The sequence below is a fragment of the Tamandua tetradactyla genome, chromosome 4 (genome assembly GCF_023851605.1).
Source record: "Tamandua tetradactyla isolate mTamTet1 chromosome 4, mTamTet1.pri, whole genome shotgun sequence".
In the NCBI taxonomy this organism is placed as follows: Eukaryota; Metazoa; Chordata; class Mammalia; order Pilosa; family Myrmecophagidae; genus Tamandua; species Tamandua tetradactyla.
The window spans coordinates 73926803-73949123 of record NC_135330.1 but is presented as its reverse complement, the minus strand read 5'-3'; the positions used below and the strand labels follow the sequence as shown (position 1 = coordinate 73949123).

General features: G+C 39.1%; 1 protein-coding gene across 3 annotated transcripts in view; it reads left to right on the top strand.

Annotated features, from left to right (window-relative positions):
• The window catches only part of PTPN14 (protein tyrosine phosphatase non-receptor type 14), a 201612-nt gene that overhangs the window by 70486 nt on the left and 108805 nt on the right, over window positions 1-22321 (top strand). Inside the window, exons 1-3 of one of the 3 annotated variants that reach the window (XM_077157806.1) lie at window positions 7267-11198; window positions 14358-14497; window positions 19253-19579. In XM_077157806.1, coding sequence (XP_077013921.1) covers window positions 19406-19579 — 174 coding nt within the window. In that variant the 5' untranslated portion in view covers window positions 7267-11198; window positions 14358-14497; window positions 19253-19405. Of the gene's footprint in view, window positions 1-4219; window positions 7046-7266; window positions 11199-14357; window positions 14498-19252; window positions 19580-22321 lie in introns of those variants that run through there. The other 2 variants (XM_077157805.1, XM_077157804.1) reach the window with 2 other exon arrangements.

Below are 22321 nucleotides of genomic sequence, written 5' to 3'. Positions count from 1 at the left end.
TCAGAAGGGGAGATTCTGTGCTGTATAAATGCTACCACAATAAATGTTTTTAAATAATTTGAATGTAGATTGGAGAACATTACTTTTCACTGGCTGTTTGAAAGATTATGCTTGTGTATTCATTTGTATATTTAAACATAATTTATTCTGGGCCATTAAAAATAAGTGAAGTCCTCTCCCCCCACTTACCGACATACAATTTTCTGACACGTTAATAATTTTTTATGAATTTTGAAATGCTTTTCCAAATTGCTTTCACATATATGACCTCATTTTAACCTGAAAATAATTTTAAGTCAGGTAGGGCAGATATGTGCTGTCCCTGTTTACAAGTGAGCAAACTGGAGTACAGAATAGAGCAAAGGGTCCTGGACTACAAGTCCAGAGACCTGAATTATAGTAGGATCTTTGCTTCTGATTTACTGTGTGACATTAGAGAAGACAGGTAAACTTCTTATGCCTTGGTATCCTCATTTTTAAAATAAGAATATTAGACTTGCCTTACTACCTACTCAGAGGTGATCACATCCAAATATTTTAATAGCTTCTTCTATTTACCTTTATGTATCTACATAATAGGCATATGTTCCTATCTCTGCATTTATCAGTTAGAGACCTTTGTGCTGACCTACCACCAAATAAGTTAATAAATATAAAATTCTTACAAATGCTCATGTTAGCTAGGATAAAAATGGTGATGGGAGACAGGGACTTAAAATTTCATTTGTGACCTTTTTTTGCTACTGTCCTTTCAAAACAGAACTAATATCCTGGTGAGATTCAGTTCAGTGCTTTTTATTCAATATTAATATGTAAGTATTCTTCACTGAGTGCTAAGTAGCGTTAGTTTCCATTTCTTTTTTGAACCAGTTGCTGGTTTCCCTTCAGCTCATAAATGCCTCACCTTTTTATTTGCTGTTTTCTTCGAATACCTGATTAGGTCTTCCCACATACCTCCAGCTGCTTTGTGATATGCCTCCAACACAACTTTCCACATCATTAAACCTTGTTAGATAATTTCAGCGCGGCGTTGTGGTTGTCTGCCTCTTCCCAGCCTTTCCCAGGGAGACCCCTCCTGCAGCCGTCGCACTCCCTGTTCCCCTCTGGACTGGTCACTCCCCGGGGGAAGGAGTGACATTTCCTTATTGAAGACAGTCAGACAATTCCCCTATTTTCAAATCCTTCCTTCCCCGTAACCAACCCACTTCCCCCCACAAAACAATGTAAAACAAAAATCTGGTACGTTGTGTCTATAAAAGTTAAGCTTCCAGAGGGTGAAAGGTTTTTTACCCTTCTGTATTCTGTGGTGCAGGATTTCTGAAACCCCCTGTTTCATCGAACATGGACTTTTCCATATCTGTATCTTGTTCTTTTTATCGATTTGAAGTGATTTTTTTCAAATGGGGAAGGGGTGAAAACATCTTTTTTTTGCCACTTAGACTCCACAATCAACCATTCTCTAGCTCTAAATTTCTAATTAAAATAACCTGGAGGAGGAAGGCATTTCCTAGATATTCCAGACCCATTCTGTATTTCCTTTTTTCTTATTCTTCTTTAATATCTGCTAAAATGGCAGTGTACTTAGATTTTTCGGGGGGGGGAGCTCTTCTTCAAATGAGAAACCTTTTCCTTTAACTGCAAATCTTGTGGAGAAATCCAACTTGTGTGCTCCGTGTTTTTGTTTGTATGCTTTGCTTTGTTTTAATTAATTGGTCCATCTCTAAATTAGGTTGCCTCATTTTAATTCAGCAACTTAAAGAAGACAGGGAAGATTTAGAGTTAACAGAAGACTATAGAGATAATTAGAGGGTGATGAAATACTACCTTAAAAAAGAGAAGGTGAGAAGATAGAATTATTTTTGCAGACAAACAGGTGGCAGTGAAAGTCATAATAACAGTACTAAATATATAAAGGTGTGATGTAGAGATGGTGGTTCCCAATTGCCCTTTTCAAGAAGAAAAGCTTTAAAAGGGAAATAGATAAAATCAGTAGTAGAGATTTAAGGTTTTTGCCTTTTTTTTTTTGGCATGGGCAGGCACTGGGAATTGAACCCGGGTCTCCGGCATGGCAGGCCAGAACTCTGCCACTGTGCCACCACTGCCCACCCTAAGTGTATTTTACAAAGAAAAAATTGCAACACAGTAGAGATTATTACTGCAAGGAGTTATGAACGTATGGTTAATATATATCAGATACCTTGAGGAATTTTTCTTTGATGTGTTCAGCTATCATCTAGAAATTCCAACTTCGTATATAAATGACTGAGTGGCATTACGTTTTGTTCCAAATCAGTTTCTTTCTTCCTTGATGTCCAGAAGCAGGTAGTAGAATGAAATCTTCACTCCTTGCATATTTTAGTTGCTGTATGAGAATGCTCATTTAGGAGTCTGACTCAAGGGTAGTAGTAGTACTTTTGAGAACCGATGAGTTCATATTGTTCTAATGTTCAGAGTGTTTTACATTGAACTTCAAAAAAAAAAAAAACCATGCATGATAGTGAGATAATTAGAGTGTTTAAAATTTTATTCTTGTCTTTGTGCTGCATTTGTCTGGCTTCCCATCACTTCTGTTTCAGATACTGCATTTATGAGAAAATAAATGAGCTTAGGCATCCTCTTTAGCCAAAATTGCTCAGAACTCGAAATGCTTTTATTTTCTTCTTGAGCCAAGTATACTTGTCATCTTCCTTTCTCCTTTTTTACTTTATATTCTTTGTACTTTATCTTGAACCCTGCAACCAGTCTCCAGATGGTGGTTGTGTCTTTTCACCTATTCCTTGTTTCTTTCTTACCTTGGGCTCTTCTGGGCTCTTCTCTCCTGTAGTGGCCCAGCCTATGGGCTGCTCCTTGTTTTTTTGCCCTTACTTAATTCCACTTGGTAGGCAGAGAGGTTATCTTTTGTTGTTCTTTGGGAAGTACCATAACTGTATTTGTGCTGCATGAATAATAGTTTCTAACAGAATCTTATATAAATAAAAGGATGTGCAGGCTGAGTAATATTTTCCTGTGCCCTTAAAGTGAACCACCGTCACCAGTTGATGGAAAGTAACAGTTTACATTTTGCAAAAGATACCTTAGAGCTGCTGCTTCTGAAGTCATAGTATGGTAACAGCGCTCAGCTACTGAGAGAAGGGAATGGTGACAGTTTCGATTAGATTGTGCCTAATATTTACAGTCCTCTTATTTATTACAAACTAAATTTTGGAAGGTTTGCTGCCACCCAGATCTCCTGTATCGAGGGAGTCCACTGAGATTTTGTATCCATTTTTAGATTGACAATTTCCTTTATTAAGCTTTTCTACCATCCTGGAGAGCCATGGCACATGGTGAGACCCCTTCCTTTAAAGAAAAATATTGTAAATATAGCAATTTTTTCTTTACAGTTTAAGAAATCAAGTTTATGATGGGGGAAAAAAACTTGAATAATCCAGTAAGAGGAAAAACTATGACCTGAACTTGGGTATTTTGACTCCAAATTCGGTTCCTTTCTATTTTATACTATGCTGCATTTAATTGAAGTACGTAAGAAAACTTTCTACAGCCATTTCCATAGGGAAGAAATGGAAGCCATAGGGATTTGACATAGTTTCTGCATTTGACTGTCTTTTGGGAAGCAATTTAGGAAGATGCACTAAGAGAATTCTAAGAATGTATAGTTTTTGACTTGGTAAAATGCTTTCTTAAGAATATACCATAAAGGGCGGGCCATGGTGGCTCAATAGGCAGAGTTCTCACCTGCCATGCTGGAGACCCGGGTTCGATTTCTGGTGCCTGCCCAAGTGAAAAAAAAAGAAAGAATATATCATAAAGAATGAGTCAGAGGTAAAGGCAAAGGGCAGATATTTTTGAAAAATAGTAAATAATCAAAACCAACCTAGCATTTTGACAGTGGGGAATAGTTCAATAATTAGTAGTGATCTATAGTTATGCAGCAGTTTAAAATGTTTTTTTAAGAGCTTTTAATAATATGGGAAAATAATACATAATAATCAGAAAAGGGAAAGATAAACTATATGGTACAATTCAAATTATATAAACAAATTAAGTAGAAAAATGGGGTAAAATATGCAAAAGTTTTGACATTGGTCATCTCCTGATGATGATTGTATATGATTTAATTTCCTTCCTTTTAGTTTTCCATCACATCTAAATTTCTCATAATGACCTTAAAATCTGGAAAAAATAAAGGTTATTAAAAATTTTACTTAAAATAGATGAAGAATGACATTTCTTATCCTAATAAGTCAAAAGAATAAAATTCTTTATACGAGTTCCAGGATTTGAGTGTTTTTAATCAGTTCTGATTTGCAAAGGAATGCTGATCTCTAGTGTTATTTTTGTGAAGTTGTTTTGTTTTGCTTTTGCTTTTAGTCAATGAATGGTTGTGTCTCATGCTGTAGTTCATGTAGTAATTCGAAAATGGTCCCTTTTTTTTTTATCTATGAAGGGGCATATATAGTAAATGCACATCTTACAGTATAATTTAGTGACAAAAAACTGGGCTTTGGAGCCCATTTCTGGCACCGGCTAGCTCTAGGACTTTGGGCAGGTCGGGTAGTTTCTGTTTCCTTATCTATAAATTGGGATAATGAGGATTAAATGAGGTAATGCATGTAAAAGCCTATTGTACAATTCTTGGTACCTAGTAATCATTCAAATGATAATCTAGCTAAACTGACAAATGATAGTTGATGTAATTATTAATACTACTAGTGAAGGGAAGACTTCCAAATTTTCTTTTATTATAATATTAAGGATGGGGCAGAGGTTAGATGGTATAAAATATGTATTTTTAAATACAAGGCTAACAATCTATACAGTGTATAAAAAGAAAAAGTAGATGTTTCTTCTCTGCCTCCCCCTTCCTTCCAGTCCTTTGGGGTTGGAAAGGCTTCATGCCTTTCTCTAAACTCATACAGGTACATACACACACACATACTCTCTCTCTCAATGTCTGATTTTGGTTTTGCCTTACACGTTACTCTGCAACATGCTTTTCCCACTAAAAATATATCATGGACATTTCTCTGTATCACTAAGATATAGCTTTAAATACTTTTTTTTGCTTGGGTAGGCACCAGGAACCGAACCCGGGTCTCTGGCATGGCAGGTGGGAACTCTTCCACTGTGCCATATTGCCCGCCCTTAAATAATTTTTATTATTTGCACAATGACATGTATAATGTCCAAAATTTATTTGGACATTACTCTTCTCTGGGTATTCAAGTTGCTTTCAGTCTCCTGTGCTCCCACTGGAGACATGGAGACATAGTTACTACAGCATCTTTATATATGATCCTTGGGAATCAATGCTTTACTTCTGTGAGGATTTTCCAAAAGTGGCAATGCTGAGTCAGAGTATGTGTTAATTAATAGAGCAAAGGGATTTTGGCATTATAAAAGCTGTGTAATACTCTGTTGGTTCCTGCCCTCTTACAGTCGAATTGAAGGACAGATTTATTTTCTCGGAAATTTGTTTATGTACAAAATCTTTAGTAAGTGGTATCTATGTCCAGGGATGTTTGAAATCTTTAGCACTCTGGAAACATCCGTATAATCAGAGGAGCAAAGGGAGCCTCTCGAATCATCAGGTTTAGTCTGTGTAGCAGTTGCTGTATTTTTTACGTATGAATTTGATAGAAATTGTACATTTAGTGTTTCAGGTTTTAAGAGCTGAAAGTCCAACTTAAGAACGGAAGTACTTGACAGTTGCCCTCGTATTCCTCACTGTGTTCCCACCCTACAGGACTGCCAGCTGTGCATGAACCAACTGTATGCACAGATCTCGTCCCCAGGGTCCCGGGCATGCTCATCATGGATGCACACAGCTGAGCAGAGCTTCAGATTTTGAAGTGGCCGATGGTCACAGGAAGGATAGCATCCTAATACGTTGTCTTAACAACCATAAAGTTATCCTGCTAGAGGTCGACAGGATTTTTTTTCTCTGTAATAACACCAGCTGTTCCCCGTACCCACTTAAGCCATGTCGTATGTGCGTGTGTGTGTTTGGGTCTACCTTTAATGAGTGGCACGGCCGTCTCTGTTTAGAAGCTTTATTTTCCCGATTAGTAATTAACATTTAGTTTTATCAGTTCGGATTATACAACTGTTTAACAGCTGACACTAGTTCATACCTGTTTTCATTTTTTCTCTCCTCTGATTCAGCTTTCTGGCTCTGAAGATGTGATTGCATTATAACACTTGAGAACCCACATGCAATCTTCCTGACTCACTGGTGTGGCCACATATCTGAACTCTACTGGGCACCCTGTCCCAGTTCCAAGTCAGTGGGGCCTGTAGTTGCTTGTTTAGCTTTCATGCCTTGTCTCCTTATGATGAATAGTCTTAGCTTTTACAATTCTCTGCTCTATAACTATTGGTTTGTTGGAAAGCACGTTTTACTTGGGGTGGTGTTACTAGGCAGTCTATGTTTTCTTGGACGCCCTGCAGTATTCAGTGAAAGAGCTTCAGTGATTTGTTATTCGTGGCAGTAAATAGCAAACAGATAGTGCCTACTGTGTGCAAGGCACTGTGCCTGCCCTTCCTGTGTTAGATCATTAACTCATGCAGTCCTCACAACAACCCTGTGAGATGGACACTGCTATCATCTCTGTACTACAGATGAAGAAAGCAAGGCAACTTCTGAGCCACAGCCATGCCGCTTGTAAATGGCTTAAGGACAGAAATTACTTTGCCTCTGGGTGAGGCTCATTGGTGGGGCCAGGAAAATGAGGTGATGTACCCAGGGAGGCTGGTGCTGGATCCCAGACCCAGATGGACAGCCTTGGCAGAGCTGCTTGGCTGCTGCTTGCTGTTTGGATAGGAAGTGACACGCCCAAATCCTCCCATCCGAAAGCCCTGGACCTGTGAGTGAAGTTGAGGGAACTCTCTCACTGGCCTGGGCAGGAAGGAAATGGGAAGTAGAGGTGTGGAAAACTTTGCTAAGAGAGTTCACATGGGACAGCCTCTAACGAAGAGCCCCTCTCTTCCTCCCATTTGTTCCTTCAGGACTCAAATATCCAGAGACGGGTAAAGCAAATTAAAGGTATGTTTACTTCAGCAAGTTTCTTTTTGTTTTGGCTTGTGAGCCAGAAGCCTAGATGGGAAAGTGGTTGCTTTTGTGATTGTGTGTTTAAAATTGGAATTTTTGAAGACGAGACTATACATGGCATGCCTGGATTGTTCCCCTTTACAACATACTGCTAGTTTGGAAGGAAAGGGGTCTAGATAAGAGGTCCATCTCCGCAGATCTGCATAAAGTCCTCCGGAGGTGAGCAGAGAGAGCCTGCAGGTGATGTCATATAGTCAGAACCCGTGGAATGTCATTGTTGCTTTTATATTACTAGATCATAATTTCCATCCGTCTGTTTGCATGTTATCAGCATGGTTCAGTGGGTAACAGCGGGGGGCTGGAAGAACTCTGGGTTCTGAGCTCGCCTGTCATTAGCAACTGTGTGATCTTGAGCATGTTCTTTAAATCCTCCTGGACTTGGTGCCCTAGTCTGTAAAATGGATGTAACAAGAGTAGCCATCTTGTAGGGCTGTGGAGATAGTGCTCAGCAGAGTGCCCTTGTCCCTAATAAATGGGGAAACTCATTATTGCCTCCTTAATGTTCTGACACTTGGCAGGGACTCTCCCATTTTTGTTCTTGACTCTGATTAGCTCTGACAGTTCCAGGGCACTCATCATAGTGGGTGCCACAAAAAGAACTGGAATTGAAGAGTTGCAGATTTCACCTCTCAAAGGAGGCTGGATTCTCTTAAGACAAAGCATTCCTGGCATGAGTAAACAGAGAAAGCTCATTTGAGAAGCAAATCAGAGACAGGTTTTTCCCCCCGATACAGTTGATCATGCAAAGTTTGACTGAGAAGTCCCTTATTTTATGCCTTGTTGATTGTCCTTTGCATTTTATCCAACTTGTCCCTTTACCTGCAAAATAAGTTTTTCCTGCTTTAAAAAATGAAGTGAAAATCTCTGCCAGTTTGATCTAGTTAAATGCAAGTTTTGTTTTGGAAGGGTGAGAAAGATAAGGCAGAAGGAAAAATCTAAGCTCTTTTTTGTGTAACATACCTTTACAAAGTGGATACAGTTATCTATTTTATCAGATTGCTTTACAAAATATTAGGAAATCCTTCATTTTTAAAAAAGAAGCAGGTTTATTAAGGAAGATTTAAAGCATATACAAAACTGGAGAGAATGGCACAACCCCCAGTGTGCTTCAGTACCCATCACCTTATGGCCAGTATTGTTTCATCTGCACCCACAAACAATTCTCCCACACCATTATTTATTTTTTTAAACTTTTAAAAATTGTGTACTATAACATACATACAAAGCCAAGAAAGAGAAAAGCAATAATTTTCAAAGCACTCTTCAACAAGTAGTTAAGAGAACAGATCTTAGAGTTGGTCATGGGCTACCATATGATCATTTCAGATTTTTCCTTCTAGCTGCTCTGGAATATAGGAGACTAGAAGGAATAAATATTCTTTTATCATCACAATCGACTTTTATTTTCTTTTATGTGAAAAATAGCATATATTCAAAAAAGCAGTAAATTTCAAAGCACAGCACAACAATTAGTTGTAGAACAGATTTCAGAGTTTGATATGGGTTACATTCCACAATTTTAGTTTTTTACTGCTAGCTGCTTGAAGATACTGGAGACTAAAATAAATATCATTATAATGATTCAACAGTCATACTCATTTATTAATCCCTACCTTCTCTATATAACTCTGCCATTAACTTTGATCTTTCTCTCACGCTTTAGGGGTATTAGGACTATGACCATTCTAACTTTTTCATGTTGGAAGGGGCTGTCGATAATATGGGGTATGGGGATGGAGCTAGTTTATGCTCTGGAGAGGCTGGCCCCTCTGCATTTCACGACTTAACTGGTCCAGTGACCCATCTGGGAGTTGTAGGTTTCTATAAAGTTAATCTAGTGCATGGAACCTTTGTAGAATCTTATATAATGCCCTAGGTGTTCTTTATGATTGGCTGGAATGGTTTTCATTGAGTTTTGGCAAGTTATGATAAGTAGCAATGTCTAACTGAGGCTTGCCTAAGAGTGACCTCCAGAGTAGCCTCTTGACTCTATTTGAACTCTCTCTCAGCCATTGATACCTTATTTGTTACACTTCTTTCTCCTTTTTGGTCAAAGATGGCATTGTTGATCCCACAGTACCAAGGCCACACTCATCCCTTGGAGTCATCTCACAGCTGCCAGGGAGACTTTCACCCATGGATGCCATGTCCCATGTAGGGAGGAGGGCAGTGATTGCACTTGCAGAGTTGGGCTTAGAGAGAGTAAGGCCACATATGAGCAACGAAAGAGGTCCTCCAGGAGTAACTCTTAGGCATGCCTATAGGTAGGCTAAGCTTCTCCACTACCTCCATAAGCTTCACAAGAGCAAGTGTATTGATTTGGGTGTCCCTAAATATTTGACCCAGTATCCGGGGTTTCCCTGGTGATCAAGTTTAATAGTTCCATATTTTCTCTCCTACCCCTCAAGGGACTTTGCCAATACTTTTTTATCATCTGCTAATATACTCTGGGGTATATCCAGGCATTATATTAAGTCATACAGGATTGAAGTCTCTCATTCTTATTCTGGGCTCCCTCTGTTTCAGTGCCCACGCCATTATTTTGAAGCAAATCCCAGACAACATATTATTTCATCCACAGATATTCAGAGTGAACTTTGTAAGCCTTAAGAGAAAAGCTACAGTAAGGTCAAAAATGAAACTTTATAAGATCCTTTGTGTTGGGGAAATCATATGTCTTAGAAACCTCCGGGCAGTGATCCTCAAAACAAGAGTGGAGAAATGAGCTTGCAAACATAGGGTTGCCTCCCACTCTACCCACCCCCCAGTTGAAAAAGATGCTTTCTGGGGTTGAAAGTTTGCTTCTTAGTGTTGGAGCAGGAATAAAAGATGAAGATCCACTGTATAGGGGAATTGTCGTTTCAAATAACAGAAGCTTTACCTCTCGAGGACCATTTTTTGTCACTTATCTTTAACCACCATGGATGGGGCTTACTTGAAAAGATACTTATATTTTGACTCAGAGACCCGTCCCCTGGCCTCCATACTGGGGAGTGCTTCTTTACATTGTTTACCTGTCACCTCCTTTATTGCAGTTTTTGTAGCCCATCTGTAACAGCTCTTCTGTGCATTCTGCAGAGGGCCGAGAAGCAGTCAAGGAACTTGTAAGGAACGCTATGTAAAATAAGAGTCAGTGAACTATGAGGGTGCTTTTTTGTTCTCGTGCAAGGTTATGATGTTGGAGTTGGGGGTCTTTGTGATGTTTGTTCAAAGGATATTTTGCCTGGTTTATACCTAAATTCTGTAGGGGAGGCATCATATAATGGAGTAAAGTATAGCAGGAGTCTTTCTCCTCTCACTTCATATACAGCTTAGGAGAGGGCTTGAAGGGTCATTTACATGGTTAGTGCATGGGAAAGTTAAAATGTGTTTTTGGACTCATTTCTCTCCATCTCACCACCATATGTTCTTAAGTGAGTTAGTAGGAGGGAAATGAGAATTTTACAATGTGACCATTCTGCTGTTATTTTTTTTAGCAACTGAAGTTAGGGGCTCTTGTGTTTTAAACTGTGCATAAAAACTGTATACTACGTGGCTAAAAATAATTTTATATATGGATACAATTTGGGTAATGCATAGTCGTGAAAAACTTAAGAAGAAACTAAGATTGAAGTCTTGATTTTCCCCAAAGGATAGCTAGCTTCCTTCCTGTTATTCTTTAGGAAAAATCAGAGAAGTAATTTTTAACTCTTTTTTTTCTGCATTCCCTCCCACCCCCATCCCTTTTTTAACCCTCCTTATGAAAATGACATAGAACTTAACAAAACTTAGGTTTGCCTTATGTAGGCTTATATACAGGATAGACAAGTTGCATCAATTTTTTTCTTTCTCACACCCCAGCCAGGATTACATAGTTCTGTGAGGTGTGTTTAGGAGTTGTAATAATATGGAATGCTGGAAAAATTCCAGAGCCTGTTGGTAAATATAGGATGCAGGTGAACAGTAGTTCCCTTGGTGATTTCAGAACTTATCTTTAAGGAGTCAAAAAGGAAAGTATACCTAGCATAGCATGGGAAATACAAAGAAAGTGTGATTGTGTTTAGGATTTGGATTTTAATTCCTTTTCATTTCCTTAAAGACAGTACAGGTAATTCAGTAAAGAGGATTAAACTCTGCTCAGTTGATATTCACTAAATATAGCTCCGCTCATTACCCTCATATTTAAAGATATACCAAATCAGCCAAGTGACTTTCCTATGTTATTATAAAGTTGTTTTATTTTGTATTTTCAACTTTGAAGGGTTTTTGTGCTTGTTATTGTTGATGTTTGGGAAAAAAATAAAAACAAAATACTGGAAATCCATAGCTCATAGTTAAAGATGAAAATTTACATATTAGTTTTATGAAGTGGATTAACTGCTCAGGAGTGAGTTTTAAAAGCAACTTTGAAGCCTTTCTTGTGTGTTGTCTCCCACTGTAGCCTATTCTATAAAAGGCCTTTAAAGTACAGTGTTTACAGAGCAAATATCCCAACAAATAGCTTTCAGCAGTGATAGACACTCTAGAACACTTTCTCCTTTCTTTTTCTTTTTCTTTTTTTTTTTGCGTGGGTAGACACTGGGAATTGAACCTGGGTCCCCAGTATGGCAGATGAGAACTCTGCCTGCTGAGCCACTGTGGCCCGCCCCCCGCACTTTTTTTTCTTTTGCACTAGAACACTCCCCCACCCCCACCCCCATCGGTAGTTCTTTTATATTTTTTGCAAAGATGTTCTGTAGTATCTGGCATCTCTGTGATATGTGAGACCAATCCAGTAGAAGACATAGCGTGGGCTGGAAGAGGGTAGTGTGGGGCTCTCCTTTTGGAAATCTCAATGTCCCCCCCACCATCAAAAACAAAACAAAACCCCAGTGAGCTAATAACTCTAGTCCCATTTCTCCATGGCTTAAATCTCTGCATAGCCCTCAAAAGTCAGACCTGTCTAAGGTTCCAAATTCCTCAAGTGACTAACTAAAGTGTTATTGAGGTGACACTGGAAGCTCCTGCCTTTCCATAGCCTCGAAAATGTAACTCTCTCAGGATTCATTCTTTCTTTCATCATAATGACAGATATTTATTTAACTTCTTATCATGCACAAAACTCCATTTTAGGATGATAGTAGATAACACAGGTGACTGGTGCAGGTCTTTTCCTTTAGGATTCTATTTGAGAAGCAAGACATTGCAGTGTAGGGGAGGTGGCTGGGACCATTGCCATATCTGCATACAGTGTAGGGGAGGTGGCTGTGTGGTATTAGCTGTAGAGACACAGCCATATGGGCTTAAAAGACTGGTGGCAGTTGGGGGCCAATTTTTCCCTGAAAAAAGGATATTTGATAGCACCTGACATTATATGCCTGTAATTGACTAAGGTGAAAATAAGTCTAGACTTCTTACCTATTCAGCATGGGCTCTTCACTGGCCACTTAATCTAATGATCATCTCCTTTATGCTTCAGAGTTTTGGTGATAAAGTAGCAGTGGTTGAATGGGGATAATGAGTGGTCTGGTTTTATGCTTGGGCCAGTTTTCCCATGGAATTGTAATCGTTTCCTGGAAAACTGTATTTCTCTTTGCTTGACTTTGCTTTCCTCCCACTTAGAGACGATTTCTCCGCATAGGTGGTAAGTTACCCAAGTCCTTATTTTCTCAGCTATTTTGCTTTCCTTTGGAGCAGACCTAACATACTATGAGAGAGAACAGGAAGGGACCAATCGCCACGGCTGCTGGCTGCTGAGCAGAAGCATTTTCTCATTTACTCTTCACAGCTGTGTGGGGTAGATATTATCTTGATAGATGAGTAAACTGAGGCTCGGAGAGCACATGTTGGCATTCAACCCAGGCCTCTGTGCTCAAAAGCTGTTTCTTTGCACAGAGTTGTTCATGCATGTTCTGTTCCCTAATAGTAAACTCTGGTTTGTGGAGAAGCCACTCAGTTCAACTTCATTCTCTCCCTCTTCTTGTCCAGTGAGCATCTTTCTTCATCAGTGTCTTCAAATTTCAGTTTCCAGTGGCTTCACTGCTTGGAAAACACTAAGAAGCTCTTTCCTGAGACAGGGAAGCTAGAAAGCTCAGAGAGTTTGGGTGCACTTTCCCTTGCCATTTTCCTCCTTTGCTAAAATTGTATTCCAAATTGCTCTAGTTTTCAAAGGTTCAGGGCATAACTCTCTTATCAGATGCTACTTTTCTTTCTGAGATGCACTTGGGATAAAGAGGATTGGCAGCTTATGTTTTTTTTTCACATGGGCAGGCACCGGGAATCGAACCCAGGTCCTTGGGCATGGCAGGTAAGCACTCTTACCTGCTGAGCCATCGTGGCCCACCTGGCAGCTTATGTTTTAAAATTAGACTAAATTACTCATCTTGAGGAAAAAATTCAGGAGTCAACATTATTAGCTTTACCGTCGATATTACAATAATTTAAAAGTCACTTTAACTTCTATGAATGAATCTTGGAAACTATCACAGCTTGATATTATTAACTAGATATGTTCTTGAAAAGTAGATAAATAAAATTGTGTGTTATAAATAACTTTAATTTTTTAAAGTAGCTATTTTAAAAATTGTGTTAAATGGAATGATGACTTCAGTTTATCTCTTTTCAAAAGCAGGTTTCATCAGAAAAATCTCAAGTGTTCAAATCTGTGACCTTTGTATGAGACTATGGCATTTAACTCTAGATTTCTTAATGTTCATGTGATAAGGTGATTATGATGAGACCCCAGAGAGCCTTTAGGAAAAGTAGGAAAGGTGCCAGGAGGCAGAACTATTTAACAGAGGGGAGATGCTTGGAGGACGGCTTCATATCAAGCACTCTATACGGTGGGGTATTTTACTCTCAGCTCTCTCTGGCTATCAAAGACGAAGCAGAGGAATTGGGTTTAAAATACAACAGGGAACAGGCTTATGTTTAAGGTAGAACTTTATGCCTGTGTGGACAGTTCAAAGGTTAGAACAGTGACATGTGGACTATGGATTCTTTGAGAGCTTAAAAATGGCAGATAATTCATAGACTATTATAATGTTAAAACTGAAAGGGGCTAAGGGATCATCTTCTCTAAACCTGTCATTACGGGTTAATGTCAAACCAGGGATATTGTAGGTGTGGCCCTTCCTAAAGGTAAGGGACTTCTTAAATGCCTGAAAGTATGTTCTGAGTGTAAATGTCATGGGCTTTTAATTTAGGTAAATGATATGATGTAAAAGACAGAGATGTGTCTCTAGCTCCGGAGGAGTTTAGAGACAAAGCATGCTAATATTTTTAACAGAAGTTACTGTATTAAAGTAAGCACAGATGACTGTGGGAGTTCAAAGAAAATATTACTTCTGACTGTAAAGATTGGAGAAGTCCAAGAAAGAGGCAGCAGTATTTGAACTGAGCCTTAATGAGAAGATGTGAGTGGAGCAGGTAATAAATAGTACCCTCATTGAGGGTTCCCTTTTTTTTTTTTTTTTTTTTGTAACTTTTTATTATTAAAATTTTTAGGCATAGAAGTCCCCTTGGGAGAATGGTAAAAAAGGGGGAAAATTCAACTTTCCAAGTGGAGAATTATGGATATTCTCACAAGCAGTGTGGACAACCAAAGCTATAGGCTGAGCCCCCAGTCTTGGGGCTTGTTCATATGAAACTTAACCCCACAAAGGATAGGTCAAGCCTACTTAAAATTAGGCCTAAGACTCACCCCAAAGAGAACCTCTTTTGTTGCTCAGATGTGGCCTCTCTCTCTCTCTCTCTCTCTCACCCAACATGACAAGCAAACTCACTGCCCTCCCCCTCTCTATGTGGGACATGACTCCCGGGGGTGTGGACCTTCCTGGCAACAAGGGACAAAGAAATCCTGGAATGAGCTGAGACTCAGCATCAAGGGATTGAGAAATACCTTCTCAACCAAAAGGGGGAAGAGTGGAATGAGACAGAATAGTGTCAATGGCTGAGAGATTCCAGAATCTCCTGGAGGGTATTCTTATGCATTAAATAGATTTCACCTTTTTAGTTAAGGTGTAATGGAGAGGCTGGAGGGAACTGCCTGAAAATGTAGAGCTGTGTTTCAGTAGCCATGTTTCTTGAAGATAATTAAATATAATGATAACAGCTTTCGCAGTGTGACTGTGTGATTGTGAAAACCTTGTTTCTGATGATCCTTTTATCTACCTTATCAACAGATGAGTAAAACATATGGAATAAAAATAAATAATAGGGGGAACAAATGCTAAAATAAATTTAGTTTGAAATGCTAGTGATCAGTGAAAGGGAGGGGTAAAGGGTATGGTGTGTATGAACGTTTTTCTGTTTTCTTTTTAATTTCTTTTTCTGAATTGATGCAAATGTTCTAAGAAATGATCTTGATAATGAATATAAAAATATATATATATGTACTGAAGGGAGCTCCTGAATTTTTCACAGACTACAATACTGTGCTGTACTTAAATTGAAATAATAGGTTGGCTTAATACAAAAAAAAAATTTTAGGCATACAAAAAAGTTAAAAGAATAATGCAATGAATATATTTATGCCTACCACCTAGAGAGAACAACTGTTGACATTTTGCCGTATTTGTTTCAACTCTGAAAGTTTGTATGTGTACATTATGTTTGTGTGTGGTGGTGTTGATGTTATTTAATTATTTGAAAGTAAGTGACAGGCATTTTGATATTTTACCCCAACATATATCGACTATCTCCTAAACCCATTCTCTTACGTAACCACAATTTCACTATCAAAAACTAAGACAATAAACAATAATGTTCCAATGTCATACACATTCTGCATTTCAAAATTTTCGTAATTGTCTCCAGTCTGTCTTTTATAGCTATTTTTTTAAACGACGATTTAATCAGGATTCACATATTGCATTTTATTTTACTCCTTAATCCTTTACCTTAGAGTACACTTACCACCCATTGGCCTCTCTCCCACCTCCACGTTTTATTGCATGACACTGAGTTTTAAAAAGACCAGACCAGTTTCCTTGCAGCTCTTTTTGAGACCTTACCTGGAAAGTTTCTTGCAAATTGAAGAGTGAAACAAAATTTTTTAGCTAAAAGTGGTTGGATATTTTCTAAGAGATTATATTACAAGATTGTCTGTTAGCCATGAATTTAAAAATGTTCCTCCAGACACACCCTTTTTAATAGATAATGTACTTAAAAAAAATCTTTATTTACAAAAATACTTTAAGGGATATCAATGATATGTTAGGCAATTTAGAAATATTATAAGATATAAAGTGAGATTTCTATTTAGTATCATGTAGCCATGAAATAACCATTCATAATTTTGATGAAATTACAGTCATGTTTGTGTTGTGCTTTTGTTCACTTATTATAAAAACTGAGTCATATATACATGTTAACTTTTTATTTAACTGTCTATTGTGGATGGCATCTATATAGAATATGTATTAGGGATTGTTTTTAATAGTGGTTGGTATACATTCGCACCCAGCCAGCCACACTCTTTCATCAGTATTTAAGGTGAGACACACCCAAATGTGAAGTGCCTGGCCCAGGATTAGAAATGGGGCTTGTGCCCACAAAGCAAATATTTTCCTCTCTTTGCAGCTCTCTGGTTAATGTAAGAATTGAATCTTGCTGTCTTCTGTCCTGTGCTTCAACAAGTTGAAGGAATGCATGTGTTGTAAACACTTAAGGGCTCTGCATTTGAATTCTGGCCCTGCTTTTTTGGGGGGTGGAGCCCTATATATTTTTTCCCGTAGACATCAAGCTATCAGGTTGGTCTACCTTGGAAGTAAATATGACACTCTGCCAACATAAAGTGATTTAGAAATGCTAATATATTTTACCAAGCCAAGGTGTCTTGCCTATGTATTTTAAACCATCATAAAACATATACCTAAGGAATGTGCCAAGGGCTAGTTATATTAAAGCCTGCCTGGCCTTGGGAGTTTCTGGAGCATGTGCTTTAATGTGTCGTAGGGTTGTAATCTGACAGCTTCTGTGAGGCCTGGGTACCTACAGGGAGCGCTTTATAAATGTTGAAGCCATTTTATAGATTAACTCAAGAATTCATGAAAGTAGCAGTTATTCTTATTTTCTACCCGGTGCACAGGGCTCAGGGATAGTTCTGTGTTGGCGGGTGTGTGAAGGGTGTGAAAACTGGGTGGATCTGCCTGGCTTAGGGGATGCAATTAATTTAATAATCAAATGAGCAAGAGATGGCCGTCCAAGCTTAATGGCGAGCACAACATGGAACAGAAAAGCTGTCTGGACGTTTCTGACTTCTTTGAAAGATAATTTTAATGAGCCTTCCAGTGAGAACATTGCTGGTCCAGGATGGGATGGAAAAGCTGTTTTGTTGTTGTTTTTTTGTGCTTGCTGTGGCAATAATTGTCATTGTTTTCATTTGGTGGGGCATCAGGCTGTTTAATAAATCTTGTCATTAGTGACTTAAATCATCCATCATTAGATGGCAGGGCTTTTGCATCAAATGTTTTATAAAGGAACAAAATAATAGTAGGGTGGTTCCCACATCTAACGGTCTATATATTTGCTGAAGAAAAGACAATGAATAGTGGTTTTAAGTGCATTAAAGAAATCTTTTTTTAAAAAAAATTTTAGGTGGGAAGTGACTATATTTAATGTTTATTCATTCTGTTTTATATGGTCCATTCTAATGTTAATAAAAATACAGTGAAATGAATATTAAAAAATAAATATAAATGTATGAACTGTAGAAATAAAATAAAAAATGAAGGTCAGTCGTCTTAATAAGAGCAAAGAAATAGGGTTACAAAGAGTGAGGTGGAGCAAGATTATATATATATATATATATATATATATATTATATACTGTATGGCAGGGTCCCAATTCATCGTTTTTCCATGTGAGTCTCCCATTATTGCAGCACCATTTGTTGAAGTTTTGTTTGCTTTGCTTACTTGTTTGTTTTTGGGAAAGAGCATAGAACCCGGGTCTCTTACTTGGCAGGCAAGAATTCTACCACTGAATTACCCTTGTACCCCCACAAGATAATTTTTTTTTCATTTTAAATTATTTTTTAGTTTTTTAAACACAAAAAAAACACAAAGCAAACGCAAACATTCCTATTTTGATCATGCCGTTCTACATATATGATCAGTAATTCACAATATCATCACATAGTTGCATATTCATCATCATAATCATTTCTTGAAACATTTGCATCTATTCAGAAAAAGAAATAAAATGAAAACAGAAAAAAAATTTGTATGTACCATACCCCTTACTCCTCCCTTTCATTGATCACTAACATTTCAAACTAAATTTATTTTAACATTTGTTCCCCCTATTATTCATTTTTATTCCTTGTGTTCCTCTCATCTGTTGACAAGGTAGATAAAAGGAGCATCAGACACAAGCTTTTCACAATCACACAGCCACATTGTGAAAGCTATGTCATTATTCAGTCATCCTCAAGAAACATGGCTACTGGAACACAGCTCTACATTTTCAGGCAGTTCCCTCCAGCCTCTCCATTACATCTTGAATAACAAGGTGATGTCTACTTAATGCATAAGAATAACTTCCAGGATAACCTGTCCACTCTGTTTGGAATCTCTCAGCCATTGACACTTTGTCTCATTTCACCTCCCCCTTTTTGATTGAGAAGGTTTTCTCAATCCTTTGATGTTGAGTCTCAGCTCATTCACAAGATAATATTTTAAATTCAGGCTCAGTGAGTCACTTAAATCATCGAGCCTCAATTTTTTTCATCTGTAAAACAGGGATAATAAAATCTACGCTATAGAGTTGTTAGTGAAGTTGAAATGAGATAATATATGTAGAAGTTTTTTACAAAACATTTTCAGATTCCACCCCAACCGACTTCTTGAGCAGGCAGGATTGTACAGTGAAAAGCCCGTGAATGGAAGTTGGAGAGACACTGGTTTGCATTTTGGCTTTGCTCTTTACTCTGGACATCCTTGGATAACTTCTGAAACTTGATTTCCTCAACACTAAAGTAGATTTTGTCGGTTCACCCTTAAAGGATAAGATCAAGTGCATAAGATCTGCCAAGACGCTTAAGAGCTTGCAAACAAGAGCTGCAGAGTTTGCTGGCTCTGGTGTGTGAATGTTCACCTGTCAGGGTGTGTGGCGTGTGTGCCACCCCACGTACAGCCTCCTGTCCAGTTCATGAACTTCCTGTTTATTTCCCATCTGCAGCTGCATTGCAGAGTCCCGCGTGGGCATGGGCGCCTTTTTCTGTATTTGGAGGAGCACGGTGGGTAGAGTGACCCCCCAGTCACGAAACTGCTGAAGACGTCTCAGGGGCGTGTGCGCCAAGAGAGGAAGGCGGCTTCCAAGGACCACATCACCATGCCGTTCGGTCTGAAGCTCCGCCGGACACGGCGCTATAACGTCCTGAGCAAAAACTGTTTTGTCACCCGGATCCGCCTGTTGGACAGCAATGTCATCGAGTGCACGCTGTCGGTGGAAAGCACGGGGCAAGAGTGCCTGGAAGCTGTGGCCCAGAGGTTGGAGTTACGAGAGGTAAGTGTGCGTGTGTGTGCGTGTGCGTGTGCGTGTGTGCAGGGGGTATCCATGAGGGGAAACTCGCTGAAGGAACCAGCTGTCTGTCTCTGGGCACCTGCCATGTTTTTCAGCTTAAGTGATGTGTTTATCAGAATTCCGGTGCCCTTAGCATAGGCTTCATCTTACCACCCTTTGTGGGTCAGGGGACCTGCCCTGGTGTCCTGAGAAGCAAGAACACCTCCTAGAATTTACTGCGGGTGGTGGTTTCCCTTTTGTTTCAGCTGGTGAGGAGGTTTTAGGGGAGTTGAAAAAGAGACCCCAAAGTCATTTTCTCTTTTTAAAACAGTGGAGTGGGTAGCTGATATTTTGGCATTCTGGCTGCATATCAAGAATAAAACTCCCACATACGGGATGGATGCAGCTGCTTTTTTTGTTTCTTTATTCTCCTCTTTAGAAAAAAAAAAACAAAGCATTTGAAGTGAGCCTGAGTAGTATGGTGTTTTGTGGGGGCTTGTGAAATCGGGGGTTGTACCATTTGGATCTCTCACGGCATTTGTTCTCTTTGTCTGGTCTGTGGGTCTCCTTTTGGCTTTAAGCAAACACAGGATTGACAGTCTTTAGAAGAAATTCCTAGTGCTGTATGTTGTTCGCAAGAAGCAAGCCTTGCTTTTTTTCAGCCTTACAGGTGCTCAGACTTTTGTGAGAAATCCACACTTCAGCATTTGCGTCTTGAGAACCTATGAGACGTTGGTTAGTGGGGCAAGGTAGTACACTGGACCGGTTGCCAGTACTGAAATGACAACAAGTCCGTGTGATGCCGGTCATCCTGAGGGCGAGGAAAGCTACGTAGCTGCCCTAGACAGTGGGTTCCCGTAGGGGCCTCGTGACAACATTCATTTTCCAATAACTCGGTGACAGAAAGGAATGGTGGCGGTGCCCGTTGGAAGTGCTCATCTGTGGTCGCTGTGCACACTCCTCAACACTCCATCCTCTTACCCCTCGCACAGAGGCATCAGGGCTAGGGAAGGTCTTCCGTTCCCTTTGGCTTATTCTGGGGCACCGTTTTACCAGGAATACTTTTGACTCCTGCTGTGCAGGAGTCTCCCTGTGCGGAAGACTGCCCTGCCCAACAGATATACATAGCTCAGTAGGTGACACAATACAATAGGCTTAACATGTGAAGTGTTCTGACCTTGCTGGTGGGTAGCTGGCTGGCTTTTTTTTTTCTTTCTAGCTTTTTAGCAGCATGTTAAAGTACACATATTTAAACATACACATGCATGTGTATATGGGCAAAAAGGAAAAGCCTTAGCACTGTAGATCATTTGGGCAGGAGACTGGTCTAAATTCGTGTAGAAATTTTAATTATAGACCTTTAAAGAGATATGCAATAGTTTTACTTTAAACTACTCCCAGTAACTCAGGTTATTCTCAGCATGTACTGGGAGCCAGTATAGCATGAGGTTAAAGTAGTTACAGGCAGAGGATTTGGATTCAAATTATGGTTGTCTCTTATTAGCCGTGTGACCATGAGAAATTTACTGAACCTCTCTCATATGTAAAATGGGAAAAATTGTACCTATCTCAAAGGGTTGTTGTAAATAGTAAAAGAGATGCTCTGTGGAAAATTATGAGTGACCAATCCAATAATTTATGATTGTTCAAATTTAAGACTTTGAAAGTCTTAAAAAACAATTTTTCATTAAAGAAAATATTGAGCAACTGTGCTGTGCTGCAGGCACTATTAAAGGACTCAGGGAAACTAAATAAATAAGGTACAATTTTGTCTTCAAGACATGCACAGACCAGTACCAGTAGGGGACTCCAGTATTTTTATAAACAATTGAGATTGAATGCAATCTGTGCTAAAATAGAGGGCAGGCAGGCCTGAAAGGTAATGGCTCTCCTTGGAGTTGTGCAGTGAACGCTCTGCCCCGCTGGACACTGCAGCTCTGGCAAATGGAGTGGAAGTCTCAATGAAGGATTAACAAGCCATCCCTTTTTGAACTGGGTCTTGAAGGATGCCTAGGAGTTCAGCAAATGGAAAAGGTGGCAAGGGGAACTGGGTTTTCCAAGGCCCAGAGGGAACTGACCATTATCAGGAGCTGTCAAAACATTGCTGCAAATCCCCAGTAGAGTTGGAGTATAAGTGCAAGACAAGGAGTGTCTGAAGATGTGTTTGGTAACAATTACTTTCGGCAGATTATTATTTCTCTCAGTGAGAGGGCAAAGGTCACCTCACACTATCCCATAACTACATTGTCACAAAGGATAAAGTGGTGAAGTCCAGATTTTACTGTCAAGTGTCTGTTGTAGCAGTGATTGAATTTCCAGTTCTAAGGTGGGGTTTGTCTTTAATGCCAGCTTTATTTTGACATACCCTAAATGGGTGTATCCACATTGCAGCAAATTGCTTTCTTTTTGTATTATTTGTTTTCATTCCATGACAGGTAACATTGAAGGCACGGACTTATAGGAATCAATCCTATAGATGCTCTTGAATTAAAGGGTAAGGTATAGTGACCCAATACTTTGTTCTTCCTTTGTGCATATGCACCTTGAGGAGGGGGATGCATCGTCCACCCACCAGCAGAAGTAAGAGGGGCTTTGTGTTTGGGCCATTTTCCAAATGGAGCTGATGATGTTTTAGAGGAGGAAGTGAAAATTAATCTAAAATATAGCAAGATGTCTAATCTTTATGAAGTCTTGGGAACCAAATTGTAGATATTTGGCTTGCTGTAAGAAATATTCTGTAGCCTA